Source organism: Pagrus major, chromosome 21, assembly GCF_040436345.1.
Source record: "Pagrus major chromosome 21, Pma_NU_1.0".
NCBI classification, from domain to species: Eukaryota; Metazoa; Chordata; class Actinopteri; order Spariformes; family Sparidae; genus Pagrus; species Pagrus major.
This window is the reverse complement of record NC_133235.1, coordinates 20,354,340-20,376,197: the sequence shown is the minus strand read 5'-3', so window position 1 is coordinate 20,376,197 and position 21,858 is coordinate 20,354,340. Positions and strand designations below refer to the sequence as shown.

General features: G+C 39.9%; 2 protein-coding genes across 2 annotated transcripts; one reads left to right on the top strand and one right to left on the bottom strand.

Annotated features, from left to right (window-relative positions):
• Positions 1-137: 137 nt before the first annotated feature.
• On the bottom strand, positions 138-7,757 carry abcb8 (ATP-binding cassette, sub-family B (MDR/TAP), member 8). Its single transcript, XM_073491188.1, has 16 exons — positions 7,578-7,757; positions 5,623-5,953; positions 5,372-5,527; positions 4,409-4,503; positions 4,176-4,281; positions 3,913-4,074; positions 3,320-3,405; positions 2,797-2,894; positions 2,604-2,709; positions 2,453-2,486; positions 2,201-2,337; positions 2,009-2,103; positions 1,796-1,929; positions 1,042-1,189; positions 709-959; positions 138-531 (listed from the first exon to the last, which is right to left on the bottom strand). Exons 1-16 carry the CDS (start codon positions 7,679-7,681, stop codon positions 448-450), a joined length of 2,127 nt encoding a protein of 708 aa, XP_073347289.1. The 5' UTR covers positions 7,682-7,757; the 3' UTR covers positions 138-447.
• A 280-nt stretch (positions 7,758-8,037) lies between these two features.
• On the top strand, positions 8,038-20,708 carry atg9b (autophagy related 9B). Its single transcript, XM_073490949.1, has 14 exons — positions 8,038-8,729; positions 8,842-8,885; positions 9,165-9,229; positions 10,077-10,247; positions 12,617-12,758; positions 12,939-13,687; positions 13,989-14,142; positions 14,352-14,531; positions 14,707-14,952; positions 15,225-15,463; positions 15,551-15,644; positions 15,898-15,982; positions 17,392-17,564; positions 17,721-20,708. The coding sequence occupies exons 1-13, from the start codon at positions 8,621-8,623 to the stop codon at positions 17,544-17,546; spliced, it is 2,433 nt and encodes an 810-aa protein (XP_073347050.1). The 5' UTR covers positions 8,038-8,620; the 3' UTR covers positions 17,547-17,564; positions 17,721-20,708.
• Positions 20,709-21,858: the final 1,150 nt, after the last annotated feature.

Sequence of the window (21,858 nt, the reverse complement as noted above, 5' to 3'; positions counted from 1 at the left end):
TCAACTGCAGAATCACAACAAGAAATGACACCATCCACGAAAGACATACTGTTCGTTATTTAGGTGCAGTGTTCAGTTTCTTCTGTACGTGTGACCAAATGTGTGTTGTGATTCATACAAAAGGAAAATACAGTACATTCTCATTAAAGCAAAGTTTAATTATGTTTTCTATTACATTATAATTATAATTCTGTACAGGATAAGAGAAAAACAGTGTTATGAAATATCCTTTTGAGTGAGATACTGTACAGTAGTGTGGTTTGTTCCTCATCACAGGCTGATGCAGTTGGTCCGCTTACACATTTACATACAGTTTGTCATAAAACTAGCTTTTAAATTTACATAACGTGTTTAAAATGAATTATCTGTTCAGGCAAGACTTCCCTATGAATTTCATTACTCTTGGTAGTCTCACTGTAGAGCTACAGTAAACAACTTCTGGTGTGTTCATTTCTGCCCCTCAGCTCTTTGCCTGCGGATCAGATCAGAATAAAGTCCTCCTTTGCTCAGCAGCTCCAAGTGAGTCCCAGCCTTAAGAGAAAAGAGGGAGCTGTTAGATAACATCAAAACGTATATCACAGTCAGTGCATTGAGATGGAAGCGAACAATATACCTGTAGGATCTCTTGTCAGTACCTCTTTGAACTTGTAAGTCAAATAAAGAAGCCGAGAGGAGATAAGAGCGCCTCCATCTCTCCGAATACCTCACCTCCACAATGCGGCCGTTGCTCATGACACAGATGAGGTCGGCCCCTTGGATGGTGCTCAGCCGGTGGGCGATGATAAGCACGGTGCGACCCCTTGTGGCTCTGTCCAGAGCCTCCTGCACCACACGCTCGGATTCTGCATCCAGGGCGCTCGTGGCCTCGTCCAGCACCAGGATGCTGGGGTTCTTGATCAAGGCGCGGGCAATGGCGATGCGCTGTTTCTGGCCACCTGATAGCGTCACACCTCGCTCACCTGGGTTAGAACTCTGCGGCTTAGTATTTAAATGGAACACAAATTTTATGTGTCTTGTAAATACCTAAACGAGGGCACATACCGACCACAGTGTTATAGCCGTCTGGGAAAGCTGTAATGAAGCGGTGAGCGTTGGCCTGCTTGGCTGCGTTAATGACCTCAGCATCTGTGGCCTCAGGCTTCCCAAAGCGGATGTTCTCCATGACGGATGATCCAAACAAAACGGGCTCCTGCAGAGACACAGGGTTGGTGATGAAGACTGGACATGCAAAAATGTTTCTAAATAATAGTTTGCTTAAAATGACAAACTATTGTTTTTAAAACTGAGATGGATTAATAATTAACCTAAACCCAACATATCTTCAGCCATCACTTTGTGGACTACCGCTCTGAAGCCTCAAGTTTTGCATTATGGCTGTAGCCATCTTGGTTTTCAAGGCCAGAAGTGACCATTTTTTAACAAGGAGGTGGAGCTGGAGATGGTATCCTGATTGGATATGATGGAGACCCCGAGGTCATGCGGTGGTAGCAACTTAATACCCTGCTTCATCGTCTGTTTTACTCTAAATGGGATCATCATTTACATATGAACATCATGCTGTATTGAAGAAGACTTGAAACTAGCGACTGAGAACACAAACTCATTAGGAAACTATTAACTGAGGTAACAAATAAAAGGAGAAGTAGGGTCATTTTCTTATAAGCTTACACACAATCTGACTTAATTTTGAAACCAGTGGAGTCGCCCCCTGCTGGCGAATAGAGAACAATGTAGATTTAAAGCATCTCTGCATTGCCTTCACTTTTCAGACCCAAAAACTCTGTCCGGTCTTTACCTGATTGATAAATCCAATGACTTGCCCCCTCATCCAGGACAAATCAAGAGTTCGAATGTCAAGTCCGTCCAGCATGATAACACCACTGGTTGGGTCATAGAAACGCTCCAGCAAGGACGCCACAGTGGACTTCCCTAAAATGTATCAAATGAATCATTACAGGCTCACGGTCACATTGTTTACACGTCATACGTTTGCAATCAGAATCGTTACCTCCTCCAGATTCTCCAACAATCGCGACGGTTTTAGACGGTGGCAGCGTCAAGTTGAACCTCTTCAGGATCTGATGGCCAGGTCTTGTTGGATAGCTAGAAGTACATATATTAAAAAAAAAATTATCATCTGATATTCATGTTCAGTTAGCGTCTAGAGTTGTCTTGAAATTGACTTTTGTTTTGTATTCACCTGAATGAAATGTCCATGAAATCCACTCTTCCTGTCAGAGAATGGTACGGGATGCGTCCTCCTCCGGACAGGGGAATAGTCGGCTTCAGAGACAGGTATTCAAAAACCCGAGCACCAGAGCTTATTCCTCTCACCATCTGTAACGAACGTAAGAGATTGGCTAGATTTCTGCCTGAATAATATTTCAGATTTCTACAAATATGTGTCACTCCTATGAGTCACGCTCAACACACATATATCATTTTTACTTACCTGTCCAAAAAGGATGGAGATACTGGCCAATGACCTGAGAACAAAGAGAATACAGGAGTTATAGCCTAAACATCAGCTACATTTCAACGACTAACGTTGACTGTAAATGGTCATAACGAGCAGTGATTGTAGAACAAGTTGTGTCTTCTACCTCTGAACAGTCTGAGAAGCAACCAGGAAAGACATGAGGTCTCCAGGGGACATTTCATTGCTCGCAATTAAAGTCCCTCCAGCAAAAATGGTTCCGAGGACAATGCCTGTATTAATGGCACACAACACAAAAACATGACTATACAGAGTATCATGAGACGTGTTTATCTGTTTCCATCATAAAATACACTCACAGTTCAGGGTGATGTTTGACAGTCCTTGGAAAACTGCTATTCCAGCACCAAGATTTTCATTCAAGTCACATGATTTGTCAACCTCGTATGCATATAACCTGTAGGAAAAAGATTTGGGAAATTGAGTCCATACATACATTTTTGGAAACAGGGTTTCGATCTCTGTCCTGATGAGTGTTTTAGCACCGTTTCAGAAATAATCTCTGTCCACATTAACACCCCTGAAAACGCACATCACGTGGCCATTCGTGTACACTGGGCATGCCTGTGCCGTTGTTGACAGAAAGCAGATACTATACTCTGGTCGAAGTTGTTGCTTAGTTACAGAAACTTCCATTCTGTCAATGACCAAACACAAATACTCCAATATCATAACACATACGCCGAGTTCACATTTGCCACTAATGCTACACACACAGATAAGGCCTTAATTAGGAAGCAAACATGTGTGTCCAACATTGTCTCTGACTTCCAGCACACTGAGTCTAAGTCTATGAGTTCATCAAAACGTGGTCTCACTCACTGGAGCTCCCGCTCCTCCATCGCAAAAGCTTTCACTGTCCGCACATTGCCAAGCGCCTCATCTGCCACTCCTGTTGCTTTTGCCACCTTAAGTTAAGCACATTTAAGTCAAGACATATTAAACCTTGTTTGTCAAAAAATTATACATGCTGTAAGTACAGACACTGAAAATGAATAGCTTGGTTCGTTATGTAATAACATACTTAAGTTTCATGGTATCAGTGCAAAGACTGGTTCTCAAAACCACCAGAAATCTGAAGGCAAAGACTGCCGAAGGCTTATTACTTTTACTTGGACTTATAATAATATATCTCACAATACAAGCATTAACATAGACATATCTTTCTGTTTGCGTGTCAGCCCACACAATGATGAGAATCTGAGTAGGTGTCAAGAAGAAATTGTAAAGAAACTTTTTAATATTTGTAGGCAGAAGTGAGAACAGATCTAAATATTTATATATACTGTGTTAAGACAAGAGGAGGTAGAGTACGTTGACCACCATGCTGGCATTTTGAGTCACACCTGTTCTGATTTTGCAGCCCCTTGTGACTACCAAAATTTCTGAACGAAAGGATAATAATACTACATCACCTGTTCTTGAGCCAGACGCGACAGTTTGCGGAGGAATGAGCCAAAGAGTGCACCTGCTCCCACGAGACACGGGAGGACAACTACTGTCAAGCCTGTCAGTTTGGGGGAGATGACGTAAAGAGAGACGAAACATCCAATTGTCTGTGTGATACTCCGCAGCCCCTGCAGATATGCAAGAAACAAAACAAAACATGGGAATAAGGAGGCTAAAACAATATAGCACGTTACTTATTATTTTACATCACAAATATAGCACTTCTTACCTGAGAGATGACAAGTTTAAAGGATGACTTAAACTCCTGAATGTCAGCAGTCAAACGATTCACCAGCTGTCCAGTTTTATTGGCGTCATAGAAAGCCACATCTTGCCTGAGACAAAAAAAATAACACTGACTGCAGATGTAGTCCATCCATGAGCTTAATAATGGACCATTAGCATATAAATGACAGCACCATCGCTGGTGACCAGTGCAACAACACTGATGGATTTATGTACCTCAGTAAAGATGCAAAAAGGGTTTTCCTCATGTCTGCTGCCACTCTCTCCCCCACCCTGGAAAGCAGGATGATGTAGCCACTTGTCAGCAGGCCCTGCACAAAGGAGGTGATTAATGACCAGTGCAGCAGAACATTTTCCAAAAAAAACGGCGGTGACATTTATAGGTTTTCTTGCAGATTATTTTTCTTCACAATGGATGTGAGTGGAACAGAACGTGCAGACATGCTAGGGTAATAAGCATCATAGCTCTTAGGAAAATGGACTTTCTCAAGCCATAACATCGGCAAGCTATAACTGAGCAGAATGATTAACACACCAACTACAGCCTGGTATCATAGAGATACACTTGTCTTCTTCATTAACGCTTCTCTGACATAGTTTCAGTAAAAATATAGCACAATTAAAAGCTTCATAAAGTGGTCGTTATTTCAGAGCTGTTATATTGTCCAGGTGTTACTTTTATGGCGTCCACCCCCTACATTTCTTCACAGGTAATTAACAGAGAAATAAATGTCTAGTTATTATCCTCTATATCAGTGATTCCCAAACAGGAGTACTTGCACCCCAGGGGGGAGACTTCTGTTGTTGCTAGGTTGCAAATGGAGAGATTGTAAATGTAGCTCAACTACAATTTCAAAAATTTTAATTCATGATTTGATTAAAAAATACATCCACGTATCGAGTCAGCTATAAATGATTAATTTAGGTGATGAACTCATTTGGCTGTGGGGGTTAGGTCATACGAAAAGGTCGGGAACCACTGCCCTATATTACAAGTACAAGCACAAGACTCCATGCGTAAATAAAACACCTGACTGGACAATGATAGTTATATTAGACGTACTGTATATCTCCACTTGACAGTAGAAAAACAATGGCTGATTGTACTCGTCTCTTGTCAAAGCTCTGGCACAGTAAGTTGTGAAATTGCTTGGCAGAATGACAGATTTATTTACTTACCTGGAGACCATACATTGCAAGTAATTTTAGTGCTGGACCTCTTATCTCCTGGACATAATTCCTTGTATGTTCTCTCAGGTAGCCTGCCACAACATTCACCAGGTCGCCAAGCATCAGGGGGATTTTTATGTTCAAGATAGCTGCGCCAAAGGCAAGCTGGAAAGAAAAATACTCAAATTAGTTGCATGTCACATCATATTTTATTTTATAAACACTGAAAACATGTTTGGGTGAACTGATTTTGAGCTTACCACAACAGCACCGATGAGAGCAAACAGTTGAGGCTTGACAAATTCCCACAGGATATGCCATTTGAACTCAGGCACAGGGTTTTTGGCTACAACCTCCACAGGGATGTTGTTATTCTCATCTGCCTCGCAGTAAGCTACGTGGCAAAACAGTCGTGCGGAGACAGTGAGCGCTGCTGGTCCCAGGATGAACTTCAGAGCTACTCCCGGGGGTTTGGATGTTCGGGTGGTGGAGTGGCGGACAGCTCTCTGAGTGAGGCTCCAAAAACGGCTGATGGCATTTCCAGGCTGCTGTGAGGAGCTGTGAGCTTTAGATCCTGGAGATGTGTACCACCTGGATATAAAAAAAGAATATTAAAGTGACATTATGTAACTTTTCACCTTAAAATATAAGCTTTAAAATCATTTTGGTACAGTGTCTTGTAATAGGGTGAATGGTGTCTCTGTCTCAGCCACTCCGCCCCCCTATCACTTGTTTCTGCACTATGTAGCTTCAGTGAGAGGGTAGGATCACAGCGTCACATACATGTTGACTTCCACATACAAGTTTTCAACACGTAACATTGTTATGACGTAATGAGTTTTGTTTGTAGTTAGCACCTACGTTACGTCTGAAAAATTGTTACAGACCTGGGATTTGTATTTGAAACAGTGGTGTTGCAATCAGAAACTGTAGAAAATGACAGTTTCTACATAATGTTGTTTTAATACAATTAGGCATTCAATAATTGATCATCAAAGTATTACAAAGCTAATGTAACAATGGTCAAGGCTGAAGAAATTCAGACTGATATATAAAAAGGATGTAACTAGTATAAATCTGATGATTATTTTTTCAATTAATCATCATTAATTAATCTTATCTAAATCTTACATTGGACTCAACGGGAAGGGATTGCATCAAGGGCAACCAAGTTGCTTGTTTTGACTAAAACTCAAAGTAATTCAATTTACAGTGATGTAATATAAGACACTGGAGCAGCTGAAACAATTAATTGATTATGAAATTTCACCACAGGCCTGATGTTTTGTCAGTTTTACATTGTAGACCTGAAGAAACATGATCTCATTTGAAATTGTCTTTTAAAGTTGAAAAGACAAATGAAATTAAGCACAAATATGTTGTTTATTAACTTTTAACTTTCTGTCATCTAATTATTGTCTGTTTGGGATTACGAACTACGTTGAAAATCTCTAATAAAGTCACGTAAACCTGGAAATAATTGGAAAGGTTGAGGACTCAAGGAAGTAAATGAAAGTGTCAGAAGTCAAACTGTTATTCTGAGCAGGGGGGGGGGACTAAAGGTTTCTAAGGGGGCAGTGCATCAGTTGTATCCAAAGCACGATCAGGCAGACCCAAAGTGACCACACCATCATGTGATCAATACATCAAGCTTGGTTCACTGAGAGATGGAGTCACTGATACAGAATTTGCTCAATAAACAACGCAAGACACCAAGCAGCAAAAGTACTGTCAAAAGATGCTGTCTCATAGTGGTCTCAAAGGACGGGTAGCAGTTTCTAAACCACTTCTCAGGAGGGGAAACAGGGCCAAGTGCTCCAGGCAGGCTAAAAAATACCAGATTTTCACAGTAGATGACCAGAAAAAATGTCTTATTTACTGATGAAGTTTATGGCAGATACAAAAGGACGTATGTAAGGAGACAACAAGGGAGAAACAGTAAAACATAATTTATTATAATATATCATACTATATATCATAATATTAACATAATTATATGGGGGAAACAAATAGTATTACATTACTTTAGGACTCACTGCTCCTAAGTACTCTATCTATCCATGAACACTAATGAAACCTCATATGCAAAGATGTACTGTTGAGAAAATCAAAGTAGGCTAAGCTTATCAGTGTTGATTAACTAACACATGGCCCACACAGCAGCTACAGGTCGGCTGTCACTAGCTAATGTAGTTGCCGGGTCACATTACCCTACCGTGCAAGTCTCCATATCTCTGCTGTTTTACTGCGTCGCGGGTATAACGACAATGACCGCACCGGAGCACTGACGTTTGCTCTACAACAGAGTAGCTGGAACATAATTCACGCCTGTTTTCTATTAAAAAACGCTCATTAGATCAAATGAATCGTTAAGCTGTACAGTAATCCACAGGCAACCTGCAGGCTGCCATATTGGCTCTGACCCAGGGTGCATTGCATGTAGCTCGAGAGGAGGTCATCTTTACGGTAAATATCGGTTTGTGGCGGCGAAAAGGAGGTTTGTTTCATAACAGGCAACAAACTGACGAATATTTAACGATTTGTGCAACGTTGTTGAACAGAGACACGACAAAAATCTGACTTTCTTTGGGGAAAGCTCGAAAAAAACTACAATCCTGACCCGGAAATGACGGCGGGTAAAAACCGGAAGTGACGCCAATGACGTTTTGTTGACATTTATTTGTGAAAGACAAAAACAGTGGACACACAGAGGATGGTGTATTTTTGGAAGCCAACCAGCGGACCTCGGGACAAACTGAAGACCACCGTGTCGTGATTTAAACGCAGCTGTGGTCACAGATTGGACTCTCAAAGCGACGACGAAAGCAGATCTGGATCAGCAGATGGACGGAGCAAGTCGGGAACAAAACAAACCGTGTCACCGTGACTACACGAGAGGCTGAATCATTCACAGGCTAACCAGACAGCAGACACTTGAGTTAGGTTTTAACGTTATTTTAAGGCAACTAACATCCAGTAGTCAATCTGTGGGAAATTCGAGCTCTTATATTTTATCTGCTACCAAGTATATTACATGTTAACATGGTAGCGTAGACTTACAAGAGCGTTGTCCGCTAGACTAGCAAGTTAGCACGCTAATGCTAGCCGTGGCTAACGTTCCCCTCATCTGAACTGCTTGAGCTGCTGAGAGGCTAGCTTACACGATGTACTGAGGCTGCGAGACTGCATTCACTTCCATACAGTGTTTACTACAAGTAGCTCGTCAGTAGGGAGCGACCATAAGAATGTAAAAGCACAATGGCCAACTTTGAAGCTTACCAGGAGTATCAGAGAATTGAGGACTTCGAGGAGGACTCACCACCAGGGGAGGAGGATTTAATAGTGCATGTGCCAGAAGGCCTAAAAGGTAAACATGTCATGTAGACTGAAGCATCTTTAATATAATTGACTAATAGGCTGATAAGACTGTTTACTCTGTAGGGGTTTCTTGCTGTCTAATGCTTTTGTTTATGTTGCAGACTCATGGCACCATATCAAGAACCTGGATAACTTCTTCACAAGGATATCCTTTTAAATTACAGTGTAGTTAAATAGCAGGTCTCCCAACATGTCATTGGCATCATGCCATGCTGACACACATACTTATTAAGATGCATGTCAGCAGTCATATATAGAATCTGTTGAACTACACAATGTTTACTTCTCGACAGCCTCTTACTTTTACAGTGCTTCAAGAGCAGGGATCACTAGGAAAGTGAATTTCCTCGGAAGCCTTGAGTTTGATGATTTAGACAAATGTCAGGTGTCTTTGTTGGTGTTTTTCCTTAACCGGCCTGTCCACATCTATCATTTCCATCAGAAGAATGGCTTTGCTTGTATGATGCTGTCAGAGTTCTTTGAACTTGTGTAAGTACCATACTGATTCCTGGAAAACATCATCACGTTTTTAACAGGAAATTTATTTTCAGTAAAACCTGGGTCTTCCTCTTCATGGTGTTTATGACAGTTAAGCGTGCCTCAGGCTTCAGCATGAACAAGTTCAGCCAGATGATTTCGACACCAGCTGCACTTAAGTCTCATGTGAAACAGTTGTTTCTCAGTAAACAGAAGAATTGTGACTATTGCTTTATTTACTATTTGCTCTCTTACTATTTATATATACTTATTATATTATTATTGTTACTTATTTACCAGCACCAGCCACCACCCAAATACAAATGGCTAGTTGATGAACCTCAAACACAAATCCAAAAAAAACACTTACTTGACATTTGGCCAGTAGACAAAACAGTTCATTTTGCACCCAGACTTATTTAGTATTTAGTATTGTTGCTTTTCTTTAACATTTATTATAGTAAATGAAGAGTCTTTGGGTTTTGTACTATTGGATAGACAAAGGAAGTAATTTCAAGTCGTCACTTTGGGCTCTGAGAAATTATGATGAGCAACACAGTTTTCACACATTATAAACTGAACAATTAATTGTAAAAAATAATCTGCAGATGAATCAATAATGAAATGTTGCAGCTCATCTGTGAACATATTAAATAAGCGACACGCAATTGATCTGCACGATTAAACATGAATCACTTCTCTATATATGCTGAGTTCACTGTCTGTGGCTTGATGGTGAGAAATTAAATGCATTCACTTATCACAATACTATATACCAGTATTAATCTCTTTTGTCATTGTTGTTATTTTCTTGTATGAAACCTAATCTCTTTTTTCCCTTTTCGTGTCTTCCTAACAGTCAGCTTTTGTTTGTTGTCACATTCACGACGTTCCTGGTCAACTGTGTGGAGTATGACGTCCTGTTTGCCAATCGAGCAGTTAACCACACCGGCCCAGGCCACAATCCGCTCGACAGGAACAAGGTCACTCTTCCAGATGCCATCCTACCCAGCCAGCAGTGCACTCAGAGGTAATCATCTTTAACACACTATTAAGGAGAGCTTTAGTGTGTTTTCCTAAATGGGACAAAATCAGTCTAAAGTTGAGGTGAATTAATCAAAAAGGCTGTACAGTCGCATAAAGTGATGTTCTCTCATTCCAGCCAGTTTGATAAGGTGCTTTGTTCTAAAGCAGACATGGTCTTGGATATTATTAGAGCCCCTTAGAGACAGGCCTTTTGAGGGATTTAATTTGTCTGGCTTAATACAGATGCAATCAGACTTTCACACTTACTTTTTTATTGGATTGTGCAGGATGTCGCTTCAGACCTCAAGATTCGGTCGCATTAACAGTGAAGGAAAATGGAACAGTAGCCTATTGAGATCTACGCCGTGGCTTTCCTTATTTACCCCAGAAAATCATGAGAACTTTCTTGTATTTGTGATGCTAGACAACGACTCATCTGAACATCTTTTTTTATTTTTAAACTTAAAAGAAGCAACTTTAACCCACATCCCAAGTATGTCAACGTGACACAGATTTTAAATTATTTATTGTGCATTATTGTTTTGAAGATATCTGCAAAATATAAGTAATTTATGTTAGATAAAAGTGCCAGAGGTAATGGCAGATTAAGAGCTAGCATTAAATGTTTGATTTGTTTAGAGACCCGTTCTGTGCAAGAGCATAAGGTTTTTAATTTATTATTAATGATCTTTACGTTCATTGTACACTCACAGTAGCACCCAATACTCAAAAATAAAATAAACAAACACGTAAGAAATATTATTTCTAAGTGACAACTCTTTCTAAGAAATGTATTTCTTTCTCAGTTTTGTTGTTTATGTCAACCTGAGATTGGTAGCTTCGAATTGCAACATTCCTCATGGTGACTTGGAGGGAGGTATTTGTGTACTGTGGTCAGATTTGCTTCAGGGAACATGGCAATGCATGTAACTGATAGCTCTGACGAGGTAAAACTGTCCTGGCGAAATACTGACAACTTGGCTGGGCCAGCAGGCTGACAACCACATGACACCTCACTAGCTGGCCTCAAGGGACAGACCCTCCCACCCCACCCCACTCTCTCCCTAGCCCCATGTTATCAGAATTTTTTTTTTTTTTTTTCCAAGATCAAGATGTAACCTAGCCTCTACTTGTTTTCTCCAGCTAGGCCTGTCATCAATTTGTTCCTGTTTTGACGGTGGCTCAATAGTCATTTATATCAAAGTCGATGACGTACAAACGTTTGGAATTCTAATTTGGGAACAGCTTGTCCCACAGTTTGAATCCTCTCTGTCCTCTCATACCCGTCTCTAATTTCCCTTGTAAAGCCAGATCCATGTCCTGAAAACTAATATTTTGTTTATTATGTCTCAAAGTGACCTAATTCATTTTTCATTTAACCTTTATTTTGACTCAGAAATATGAAATGATATAGACGTTTAAAGGAGCGGCAACATTTGTGCTGATATGGGCCAATGCATGATTATAAGTATTCTTAGCTAATGCACAGTGTGTCCTGTGTTTTGACATGTTTTGACATGAATACTTTAATAGATTACAACATACGCTGAAAGCAACAGTTGCTCATTTTCTCATCTGTTTATCGTGTTATAAGTTAAATACTATTTAAAGGGTCAATTTACAATGTCTTACTATGCGTCCAATTAGATGTATGTCATTTAACATAAATTCTAAGACATAAATCCAAGATTTCAAGTTAGCCATACCAGAAGAGCTTATACATTACCTGAACAAGTGGTTAACGACTTGTTTAAGTAATGTACTAGCTCTTCTGGTTACCCATCTAGTAGAACCTGCTAACTAATTCACTAGTGTTAAACTAGTGAACTGGCTATGAGAAAGACCTCACTTTAAATTTTGGACTACTTCTGAGTTAAAAAGACTTAATTTAGAGTTATCTGAAAACTATTAACACTTGTAGTTATGTGTTTTATTACATAAGAATATATCATAATTTAAGGCCCACACTGAGGGAAGCATATTAAGATTGTAAGTACAACAACTTCCTTATTTAGTATGATTAAGCAGTTAGGAGGTTATTGAGGTAAAGCTCTTAGTTAATGGCCTTTTAGTTGGAGAATATGGTCACAAAGGACAAAGCATTGATAAGCGCTTTAAAATGATTCATAAAGAGCCAGTGTGCTACTAATTTGCATGCTAAAAGCAACTAGTTAATGTTTATATGTGTTTCCTAATCTAAAGTGTGCCTATATTTCCATCCCATTCTAAATATTGCGTGAGCGTTGTCTTTACATGTTTGATTACAGCTGTATCTAACATTTACATAGTCGCCATGTCTGAATTGCAAAAAGCCATTACTAACAAGAAACATGAAGCCAGCCATGTCTAAAAAGGTTTTTTGTTTCTTTCCAGCATTCAAGAGAACAGCTGGATTATTTTCCTCCTCATCATGGCAGCCATCTTCTGGATCTATCGACTTATCAAAGTCTTCTGCAATGTTCTGAGCTACTGGGAGATCAGGCAGTTCTACATCAAAGCGCTGAAGATCAGAATGGTAGGTGCTGCGCCTGGAGACCTTATCATTACATACAGGAAAATGTCATTCAAATCAATGTGACAAATGTCTTATGCTTCTTTGAAGATGACATGAAGATAACCATACCTAAAATGATGATGTTTGTCATGCATCGTCAATCTTTCAGTTTACTTTGTATTCCTTGCCTCCTCGTCCCAGGATGAACTATGCAACGTCACATGGCAGGAAGTCCAGGACCGGCTCATTAGCCTGCAACGAGAGCAGCAAATGTGCATACACAAGAAAGAGCTGACGGAGCTCGACATCTATCACCGTATACTGCGATTCAAGAACTACATGGTGGCGATGATAAACAAATCACTGCTGCCAGTGCAGCTGCAGCTCCCCCTGCTGGGCAATGTGGTGTTCCTCACCCAGGGCCTCAAGTACAACTTTGAGCTAATCCTCTTCTGGGGTCCTGGCTCTCTGTTTCAGAATAAGTGGAACCTGCACCCAAAGTACAAGAAGAGTGGAAACCGGCTAGAGCTCGCACAGCAGCTCAGTAGAGTCATCCTGCTGATGGGTTTGGCCAACTTGCTGCTATGTCCCTTCATCCTGGTGTGGCAGGTGCTCTACGCATTCTTCAGCTACACCGAAATAATCCGCAGAGAACCCGGAAGCCTGGGAGCACGACGCTGGTCCCTTTACGGCCGTTTATACCTGCGGCACTTCAACGAGCTGAACCATGAGCTGCACGGACGTTTAGGCCGTGGCTACAAACCCACTTCCAAATACATGAACTCCTTTACATCACCACTGCTGACTGTGATGGCGAAGAACGTTGCCTTCTTCTCGGGCTCAGTGTTGGCTGTGCTCATCGCACTGACGGTCTATGATGAGGACGTTCTGACAGTGCAGCACATTCTGACCGCTATCACTGTGCTGGGGGTGGTTATCACTATCACCAGGTGAGCTTTCCTGCTGTTTATGATATACAAACAAGTATATTCTGTAATAGATTATGATTTGCAACGTATTTATTACATTTATCCAATTTGTGTAATTAATTCATTTAAGTTGTATTTAATGGTATGCAGAAGCTTGTTTCAAATTGGGGTAGTACTTTATTTCTTACTAATGAAAATAGCAAGATTTCCAGTCATAAAAATCAAACTTTATCATACAAAACAATCCTATTTCCCTAATTCATCTCACATGTCCAGCAGTTCTGTTGAAAAATGTCCATATTTTGTACCTGTCCTACACCAGGTCCTTCATCCCAGATGAGCATATGGTGTGGTGCCCAGAACAGCTGCTGCAGTGCATGCTGGCACACATTCACTACATGCCAGACCACTGGAGGGGCAATGCTAACAAGAGCGAGACCCGTGACGAGGTGGCGCAGCTGTTCCAGTACAAAGCGGTGAGGGACGGAGAAACTCGGTGGATTGGAACACATTTGTCAGAATACATTTATGGATGATTTTTTTTGTTGTGATTGATGAAGTTGTTAATGTGGCTCCTGGGTCTGAGATGCAGTCTGGATTTATTAATGAATTCTTGGGAACATTGATCTACATTTGACTGTGTGAATTTCAGAATGTACATTTAGTGTTTTTCTGTCCAAATCAGGTGTTCATCTTGGAGGAGTTGCTCAGTCCAATCGTCACACCCTTCATTCTCATCTTCCTCCTGAGAAATAAGTCTCTAGAGATCATCGACTTCTTCAGGAACTTCACTGTGGAAGTGGTGGGTGTTGGAGACATCTGCTCGTTTGCGCAGATGGACATCAGGCGTCACGGAAACCCAACAGTATGATTTCTTCCTTCTGTTACATCAAATACAAACCACTCAATTCTTAAGGTTTTTTTAATAAGCCAGAGAGAATTTGACTCTCAACAAGCAAAAGTCTTAGAGAATATTTAATTGAATGTTATAATGTTGAATTGAAATTCAACTTTATTTTTTTTTTTTTTTTTATTTGCAGTGGATGTCAGAGGGCCAGACTGAGGCCTCCATATACCAACAGGCTGAAAATGGCAAGACAGAGCTGTCTCTCATGCATTTCACCATTAAGAACCCGCGCTGGCAGCCGCCTCAGGAGAGCTCAGTGTTTATCAGTCATCTGAAGGACAAGGTGCAGCACGATGCACAGGGCGGCCCCTCCACCCAGCTGCTGCTCTCTGAGGCTCCCCTCTGCACCTCGCTGCAGTCCAACGAGTCTGCCACTGGGGTAAGAAACCCAGAGGACACAAATAGTGTGCCCCACACGTGAACTAAAGCTATTAGTCATGCTAATAAAATTGCATTGTCTATTAATATCGCTGACAGTCGGCTAATACATTTTAACAAGAACAAAAATGAAAATGATTAATAGTTATTACCACTGGATATTTTAGGAATTTAATCAGGTATTTCCCCCAAAGAATTTTAGCGTCGATGTTTTTCTTTTCTATTCTACTTTAATTTTATTTACTTATTGGCTCTGATGTTTGCTGTTTCCAGCCTGATAATCTGTTGGCGAGTGTCCTGGCCCACCCCATTCTAACTGCGTCAGGACTACAAGGCCGAGACCATCGCTTCATCCCACCAAGCACCGCTGCTTCCGCTGCTGCCAGCGTCCTGGCCTCTCTGTCCTCCTCTCAGCTCGCACATCCCGGCCGTAGCCGCACACACAGCCTCCTGCCCTCATCCGTCCACCCCGAGAGCACCATGTACCGCAGCGATCGCACCATCATTGACAGGTACTTAACATGCGTCACATTTTTCTGCAGCATGATTTATATACTGTAGCTTTTAGAATTAAATAAACAGCTGTGTTTCTTTTTCAGTATGACTAACAGTGACTCTCGCATCCGGAGCAACACACTGCAGTCAGAGTTTGCCTCAGCAGAGATGAGTCTTCACGCCATCTACCTGCATGAGGTAATTTCCTGAGCTGCCGCCCCCAGGCTCTGCAGTTGACATTCATTAATATATTTATCCGTCTTCTCTCTTAAGTTTTAAAGTGATTCTCCCCAGACATATCCTCTGAGTATTATACAGGACATACACCTCTTAAAGGTGCTTGTAACGTTTGTATACTCAAAAGATAGATTTAGGTCAAAGTAACACTTTTCAGTATCTCTTGTACATTAGTACTCTGTTCTGTTGTACACTGATGACTGCTTATCTCCAGCTCCACCTGCAGAGCTCCCATCCACAGAGAACTTCTGGGCAGTGGCAGAGCCCAGTGCCAATGAGAGATCTGCACACAAACACTGGTAAATATTGATTTTAAAGAACCTTGCAGCCTCAGTTAAGCTATAAAACAATTGATAAGTTACTATCAGTGTCAGTTCTGTTCGTTAAGCTTGATTTTAGACTTTGACGTTTTCGACTTTTGACGTTAATATTAAATGTAATGAGTCTGTGTAATGTGAAAAAGATTGCTTATAGTGCTGAAATCATGGCTGTGACCTAAATCTGCTCCACTTAATTACACACTCCAGTCAGATCAAAAACTACAAATTGAGCAGAGGCTTAAAAGACATCAGATTAAATTAGAATAGATTTTAGAAGCAATTATGTCCGCTTTAATATTTGTCTAACTTACGTTATACTACATGGTAGTGCACCACGGAAGCCAAACCTGCACTGACAACTTGGCACAGTAACATTACTGCAGATATGAAGCTCACTGGGGCGTATTACAAGTTTCAAGTCTCTCCGAGTTGATTTTCCAACTAAAGTGAAATGGCTGCCAGAAACATGAAGAAATACAATATAAAAATATTTAACATTGCAGCATACTTTGAAAAAATTTAAATATTTGTTTATGATTTGTAAATTGGCTAAAATACACGTATACAATCCTTCAATAATATCCCTCTTTGTTCAAGAAATGAATATATTATATGATATATTATAAGTATTAACATGTAAACATTGAAAAAATAATCACACTGATCATAAAATCTTCAGTGCTTCAAATCAGAAGTGGGATAAGGTTGAATCATTTCCCTTCTGTTAACTACACTATGCCTAACAGCATGGCTACATTGAACACCCCACTTTGGGGTCTTGATGATTGTTTAGTTTACCTCTGTGTAAAAATTCTGATGGTTGGTTTCAGCCTCTAACAAGGTCTGTCAGCCAATAGTATAACTCGTTATTATTACGCATTAACTATGTTTCGTTGGCATCAAAAGTCTTGGTAGTTGCCAGTTTGTGGAAACCATGTAAATGGCTGGTTTCTACAGTATGCACCCAGCATACTGTAATGCCCTAATGTTAACTAGCTAGCGTTAGTGACATTAGCAATAGCTAGTTAGCATTAGCAATGTTAGTGTTAACAAACTGGCAACCACTTGAGGGAGTGTTATCAATAACACCTTTTTAACTAGCTTACTGTATTCTGTAGATTTTAACCTCCAAACTCTAATCCATATTATATCCATATTATACAAACTCTGTGAAAAGACAGTGCTGCTGGGTCCAAAAATGTAAGACACAAACCCAAAAACAAAAGCTCACAGTCTTGTTATGACCTGTGACTCACACAGCAGGTGTAGTCAGCTAAAAGATACATTCTGCTGCACATTTGCTCTGCAGCGGTCTGAGTACATTAGGTGTTCAATGTGCTGTGGCCGAAGTGCAAGAAAGACTGACCTTATATCAATATTCTTCTCAGGTTTCCAGGCACAGAGTGGCCTTGGTACCAGCATTTCCATGCCCACCCCAGTCCACCTCGGACGCTGGCAGGAGGAGGAGGAAGAGGAGAATGAAGACGATCAGGAGATTAACAGTGGATCTACTCCAAAGCAGGGCACTGGGAGTAGTTGTTAAAGTGCCTTATGTCATAAGGTACATGCTCTCTTTTAAACACATATCTAAGATGTATGCTTTGTGGTTCTGTATCCTGTGACACTTGTTTGTTGACACTAACAACAGGCCTTTTATCCTACAAGGGAGACATTGTCATGATAATTTCTCCTCTCTCTCTCTCTCTTTTTTTTATAGAGTGTTTACATTTTACTTTCTTCTATGAACATTGTGGCCTTAGATGATCTTCATGGAGAATATAGCATGGACCTTTAAAAACATCATTCAGCTTTTGTTGTAGGAGAGGCTCATTGAATAACCACTGTCTCCGCACCTCCACGCCTCATCCTGTCACATCAGGCAGACTATGGCATCAGGGAAACCATACGTCTTCCGTCCGTTTCGTCCTGATTTTGTCACTAACTTGTACAGACAAAGGGCGTGTAAAGTGGCAGAGAGACAATATAGTGTATTCATTGGATCACTGTGTGATGGTGGGTGCGGCCAATTTTTATTGTGGAATACAAAAGGCTCATAGTGGCTTCTGCTGAGCCTGTGTGTGCACAATTCTTGTATTTGTGCATCACAAAGTTTTACAGCACGAGTCTAATTGAAGTTTCTCACAGAGTGGTGTCTTGATCTGTGTTACAAAGACTGCAAACTGTATTGTAGCTGCCTGAACAATTTTGATCACCTGAAGAAAAAAAGAAGTCAATAATTCACGTTGTGCTGTTTGACCCTGGTGATTTGTAAATACACTTTTGCGTCTTACTTATCCTTTTAAAAGTCCTCATTTTTACTACCAGATCTAATCCTTGAAAAAGATACCAAGTATTGACTGTACAGTAGCCGTACTTCTAAAACACCATGTGTACCTGGCAAAAAGCCCTATTGGGTTTGACAGAACATGTCTATACACATGCTTTGATGCTGCTGTCTGTGTTTAGTGGTCCTAAGTACAGATTTTATTCAGTATTAATAGTTCTGAAGCTGATGTATCAAGACATTACTGTTCCTTTTAAAAACACAACAGAAATCATGGGGCCCAAATACACTTGGCGTCAAAATCTGATGCAGATATAAGATGTCTTTTAAGTCTATTTAAGCTGGACCTAAAGTCAGCTTTATGCCTTAACACCGATATAAAGACATATGTATTTAAATCCCGTATGACCTCAGTGGTGGTGAAGAAAAACTAATACTCCAACCAATACCTCTGCAGTGTATTTACTTTTATGTAAATATATATATATATACAGTACATAAAAGAGTATTTGCAGTGTACAGATGCATCTTTTAACTGCATTTTGATTTTAATGGCAGGTGTAAATGGAATCTGTTTATTTTCTGATCTTATTTCTCGCCCAGAAGATGTTTTGAATGAAGCATCCATGTCCCAGAATTTATTTTATTTTATTTTTTTAAAGAACAAAACAGGGTGGTATTGCTTTTACAAATCTTTATCGTGCACATGAACATGTAGTTTGTGTCCCTTTGTCCAAATTGCTCACATGAAAATAGAGCCTCGTCATAAAGGGCTGATTTTAGTTTAGATTTTCCACAGTCAGCATAAAATCTTAGCTGTAGGTTTATTTATTCCCTGTTTCCCCTCCAGATATTTAATTGAGATATGACTATTATTTATTTGAAAAGAAAATATTTAGATTCTTTTGTCAAATCATTTGCTATCACAAAAGAGTATAATCTTCTTAAAGGAAGAAATGTAGCATGTACCCCCCACTAGTTTTTGAAAAAAGCAATTTTTGATTTTGAAATTCTGATAAAAAGGATTTATTAATGCAAAGAAAACAAGGCCAGCAGCATGATGTTGAATGTGATTTACACTTAAACTCGGACTAAATCTGCTTGTCGATGCAGTGTGCAAAATATCTTTCTACTCTTTTCTTTATTGCATTCTACATAGATCACAGTAATATAGATCTCATCCTCCAAGACTGCAAGACTTTAGAGGATGCAAATGTGTCTTTGCCCTCGCGTGTGCTTCGAAACTATTACACTTTTTGTTTGTGTGTGTGTGTCCGTGGAAGGAATGCGTTTTGACACCTGCGTAATTATGCTAACATGAACTCAGAATTTTTGCACTGACAGAAAATAAACCATTTTTTTAAGATGTGTGCATATATACAGTACTTGCAAAAGTTGATTTTAGAAAGGGCAGGTCTCAAAAAGGGACGCTGAGTCAGTCTCCATCCTCCTCTCGTTGTTTGTATATAAGTAAAGCATCAGCATGTTTCGTCACTGTCCACAGCAGACCACCTGGAACCACTGTGGCCAGATCACATAAGGTCGTTCTTCTTACCTCTGGTCAGTAAAAAAAACAAAAAAAAGCGTGTTTCTGTCACACCGTTAAATATGCTTACATGCGTATTGTGGTCACTGTCCATTTGCGCAGTGAGTTTATCATTGTAGAGACACTGGAGCTCAGCTTTGTGCACAGAGTTGATTTCTTTTGACGGTCTCCACAGTTACACCTCACTGCTATGTTTGTCGTTTTATTTTAAGCAGTGCCTTAGTGTTAAGGTTTAGTATTTGCTCTGAATAGAAGCCATTTCATGTAAACTATTGCATTTACGTTCACAGATTTAGCAGCACACATATGTACAGTATTTTATTTGGAAAGTCATTGTGTATAGCATCAAGTATGTGGTGATGTTGTGGATGTGGCTCCTAGGATGATTTCTACTGTCAGTCTGTTTATGTGTCTGACAGCACACGTCTTCTTATCATGGTGTCTAAAATTGCACTGTCCTCAATATCCTACAGCAGCAGGAGTTATGCCTTGTAATTGGCAGTGTCATCATGGCCAACCTTCTCACCGTACTATGGTTTCTTATCCACTATACACCAGTCTAAGAATCACACTGACTGGAACAAGGTGCTAAGTTTTCATCCTGAAATGTTGAACATGTTTTAAGACGTGTTTTTTGTTTTTTCTTTTTGTTACATAGGTTTGTCTGTTTGTTTTTATTCTGTAAATTAAGAAACACTAGCTGAGAAATGAAACATGCCAAAAGAACTTGTTTTCGGCACAGCTTTACAATACATGTGTTGTTTTTCTGTGAGTGAGTAGAGAGGCAAATAAATCTTATTTTGAGTGTATTTAATCATTTCATGTGTGGTTGATTATGTGATGTTTATTTGAAATAAAAATCTATTTTAATTTTCTCTTTGTTTTATATTATTTTGGGTAGTTTGCTGCATCTTGTGAGATTCCCACGTGGAGCATTTTCTCTCACACTAATATGGTACTGATGCATGTGTCCCTCTGAACTGCAAAGCCTTTTATATTAAGTGTATATCTTATGGCTCAATGTCAGCCTGTCAGCCTGACATTTTTGTCCACAGTGAAGTGTCTTGATAACTGTTGGAATAATTGAAAAGAGACTTACACCTACACTCTTACTCCATGCCACAGAGGTTTAATGAAATGATAATGACTGAATAATGAATTTAAATTTACTGAATCATTAAACCTCCATGGCATGGAGTAAGTGTGCAGTGGTTACCCTCTTCTCATTCACATGATTTCCTGATGGCCTTGAACCTACGTGATGTGTGTGTAACCAGCCGACTCTTTCTTCAACTGTTGGAATGATTGCCATGACATTTTCTGCAGTCATTCAGTCCATTCATTCATGAATGATGAGATTAGTACTCTGCCAAAAAGTTAAATCTCATCAAGTATACTGTCCAATATCTGGTCAAAATATCTCATTATACTTAATATATGTCAATGTTGTACATGTCAATCACCTAGAAAGTAACATCTCATATAAGGACTTGCTTCTTGAAAATTATCACTTGTTCTATGGGCAGGTATTTTTTGAAAAACTTATTACACACAAGAAACACCCTGTTTTCAGTATCGTTTCTGATTTCTCAAGTGTCATTTTGCCATTGTAGAGTCCAGCATTTCTTACCTGCCAAAAAATGATGTTAACATAGGCTGGTAATCCTAACTATTGTTGGCGTACATTTGGCCCCAACCACAATGATCCTATGTGTATCTGATCAAATAGAGACTGACAAACTGAGAATGAAATGTCCCAAAACAGCCAGTGTACAGTGTCTAAATAAATACTGGAGAACAACTGCATATGTGAAGAAAGTATAAGGCCTTTTGTGGCTCCAGAAGCAGCTGCATGTAATCTGATAAATTAGCTCTAGTGATGTCATTTATTGGCTAAATTGCTTTGTGGGTAATGTAGGTGCCAGGATTTGAAAAAGCTTTCTACTGGTCTAGCATTGCACCTCTGTAACACTGCCAGTCTCATTATGGATAGTTAGAAACAACCAGAAACATATGAATAAAATT

What these genes read in the sequence shown, in the direction of transcription:
- atg9b (XM_073490949.1), top strand. Translation starts at nt 8,621, where the DNA reads ATGGCCAACTTTGAAGCTTACCAGGAGTATCAGAGAATTGAGGACTTC. An exon ending in GATCGCACCATCATTGACAG is followed by an intron (nt 15,464 to 15,550) that starts GTACTTAACATG and finishes TTTCTTTTTCAG; the next exon opens with TATGACTAACAGTGACTCTC. An exon ending in AGATCTGCACACAAACACTG is followed by an intron (nt 15,983 to 17,391) that starts GTAAATATTGAT and finishes TATTCTTCTCAG; the next exon opens with GTTTCCAGGCACAGAGTGGC.
- abcb8 (XM_073491188.1), bottom strand. Translation starts at nt 7,681, where the DNA reads ATGTTCCAGCTACTCTGTTGTAGAGCAAACGTCAGTGCTCCGGTGCGG. An exon ending in TCTCCATCCTTTTTGGACAG is followed by an intron (nt 2,338 to 2,452) that starts GTAAGTAAAAAT and finishes CGTTCGTTACAG; the next exon opens with ATGGTGAGAGGAATAAGCTC. An exon ending in CGGCTATAACACTGTGGTCG is followed by an intron (nt 960 to 1,041) that starts GTATGTGCCCTC and finishes GTTCTAACCCAG; the next exon opens with GTGAGCGAGGTGTGACGCTA.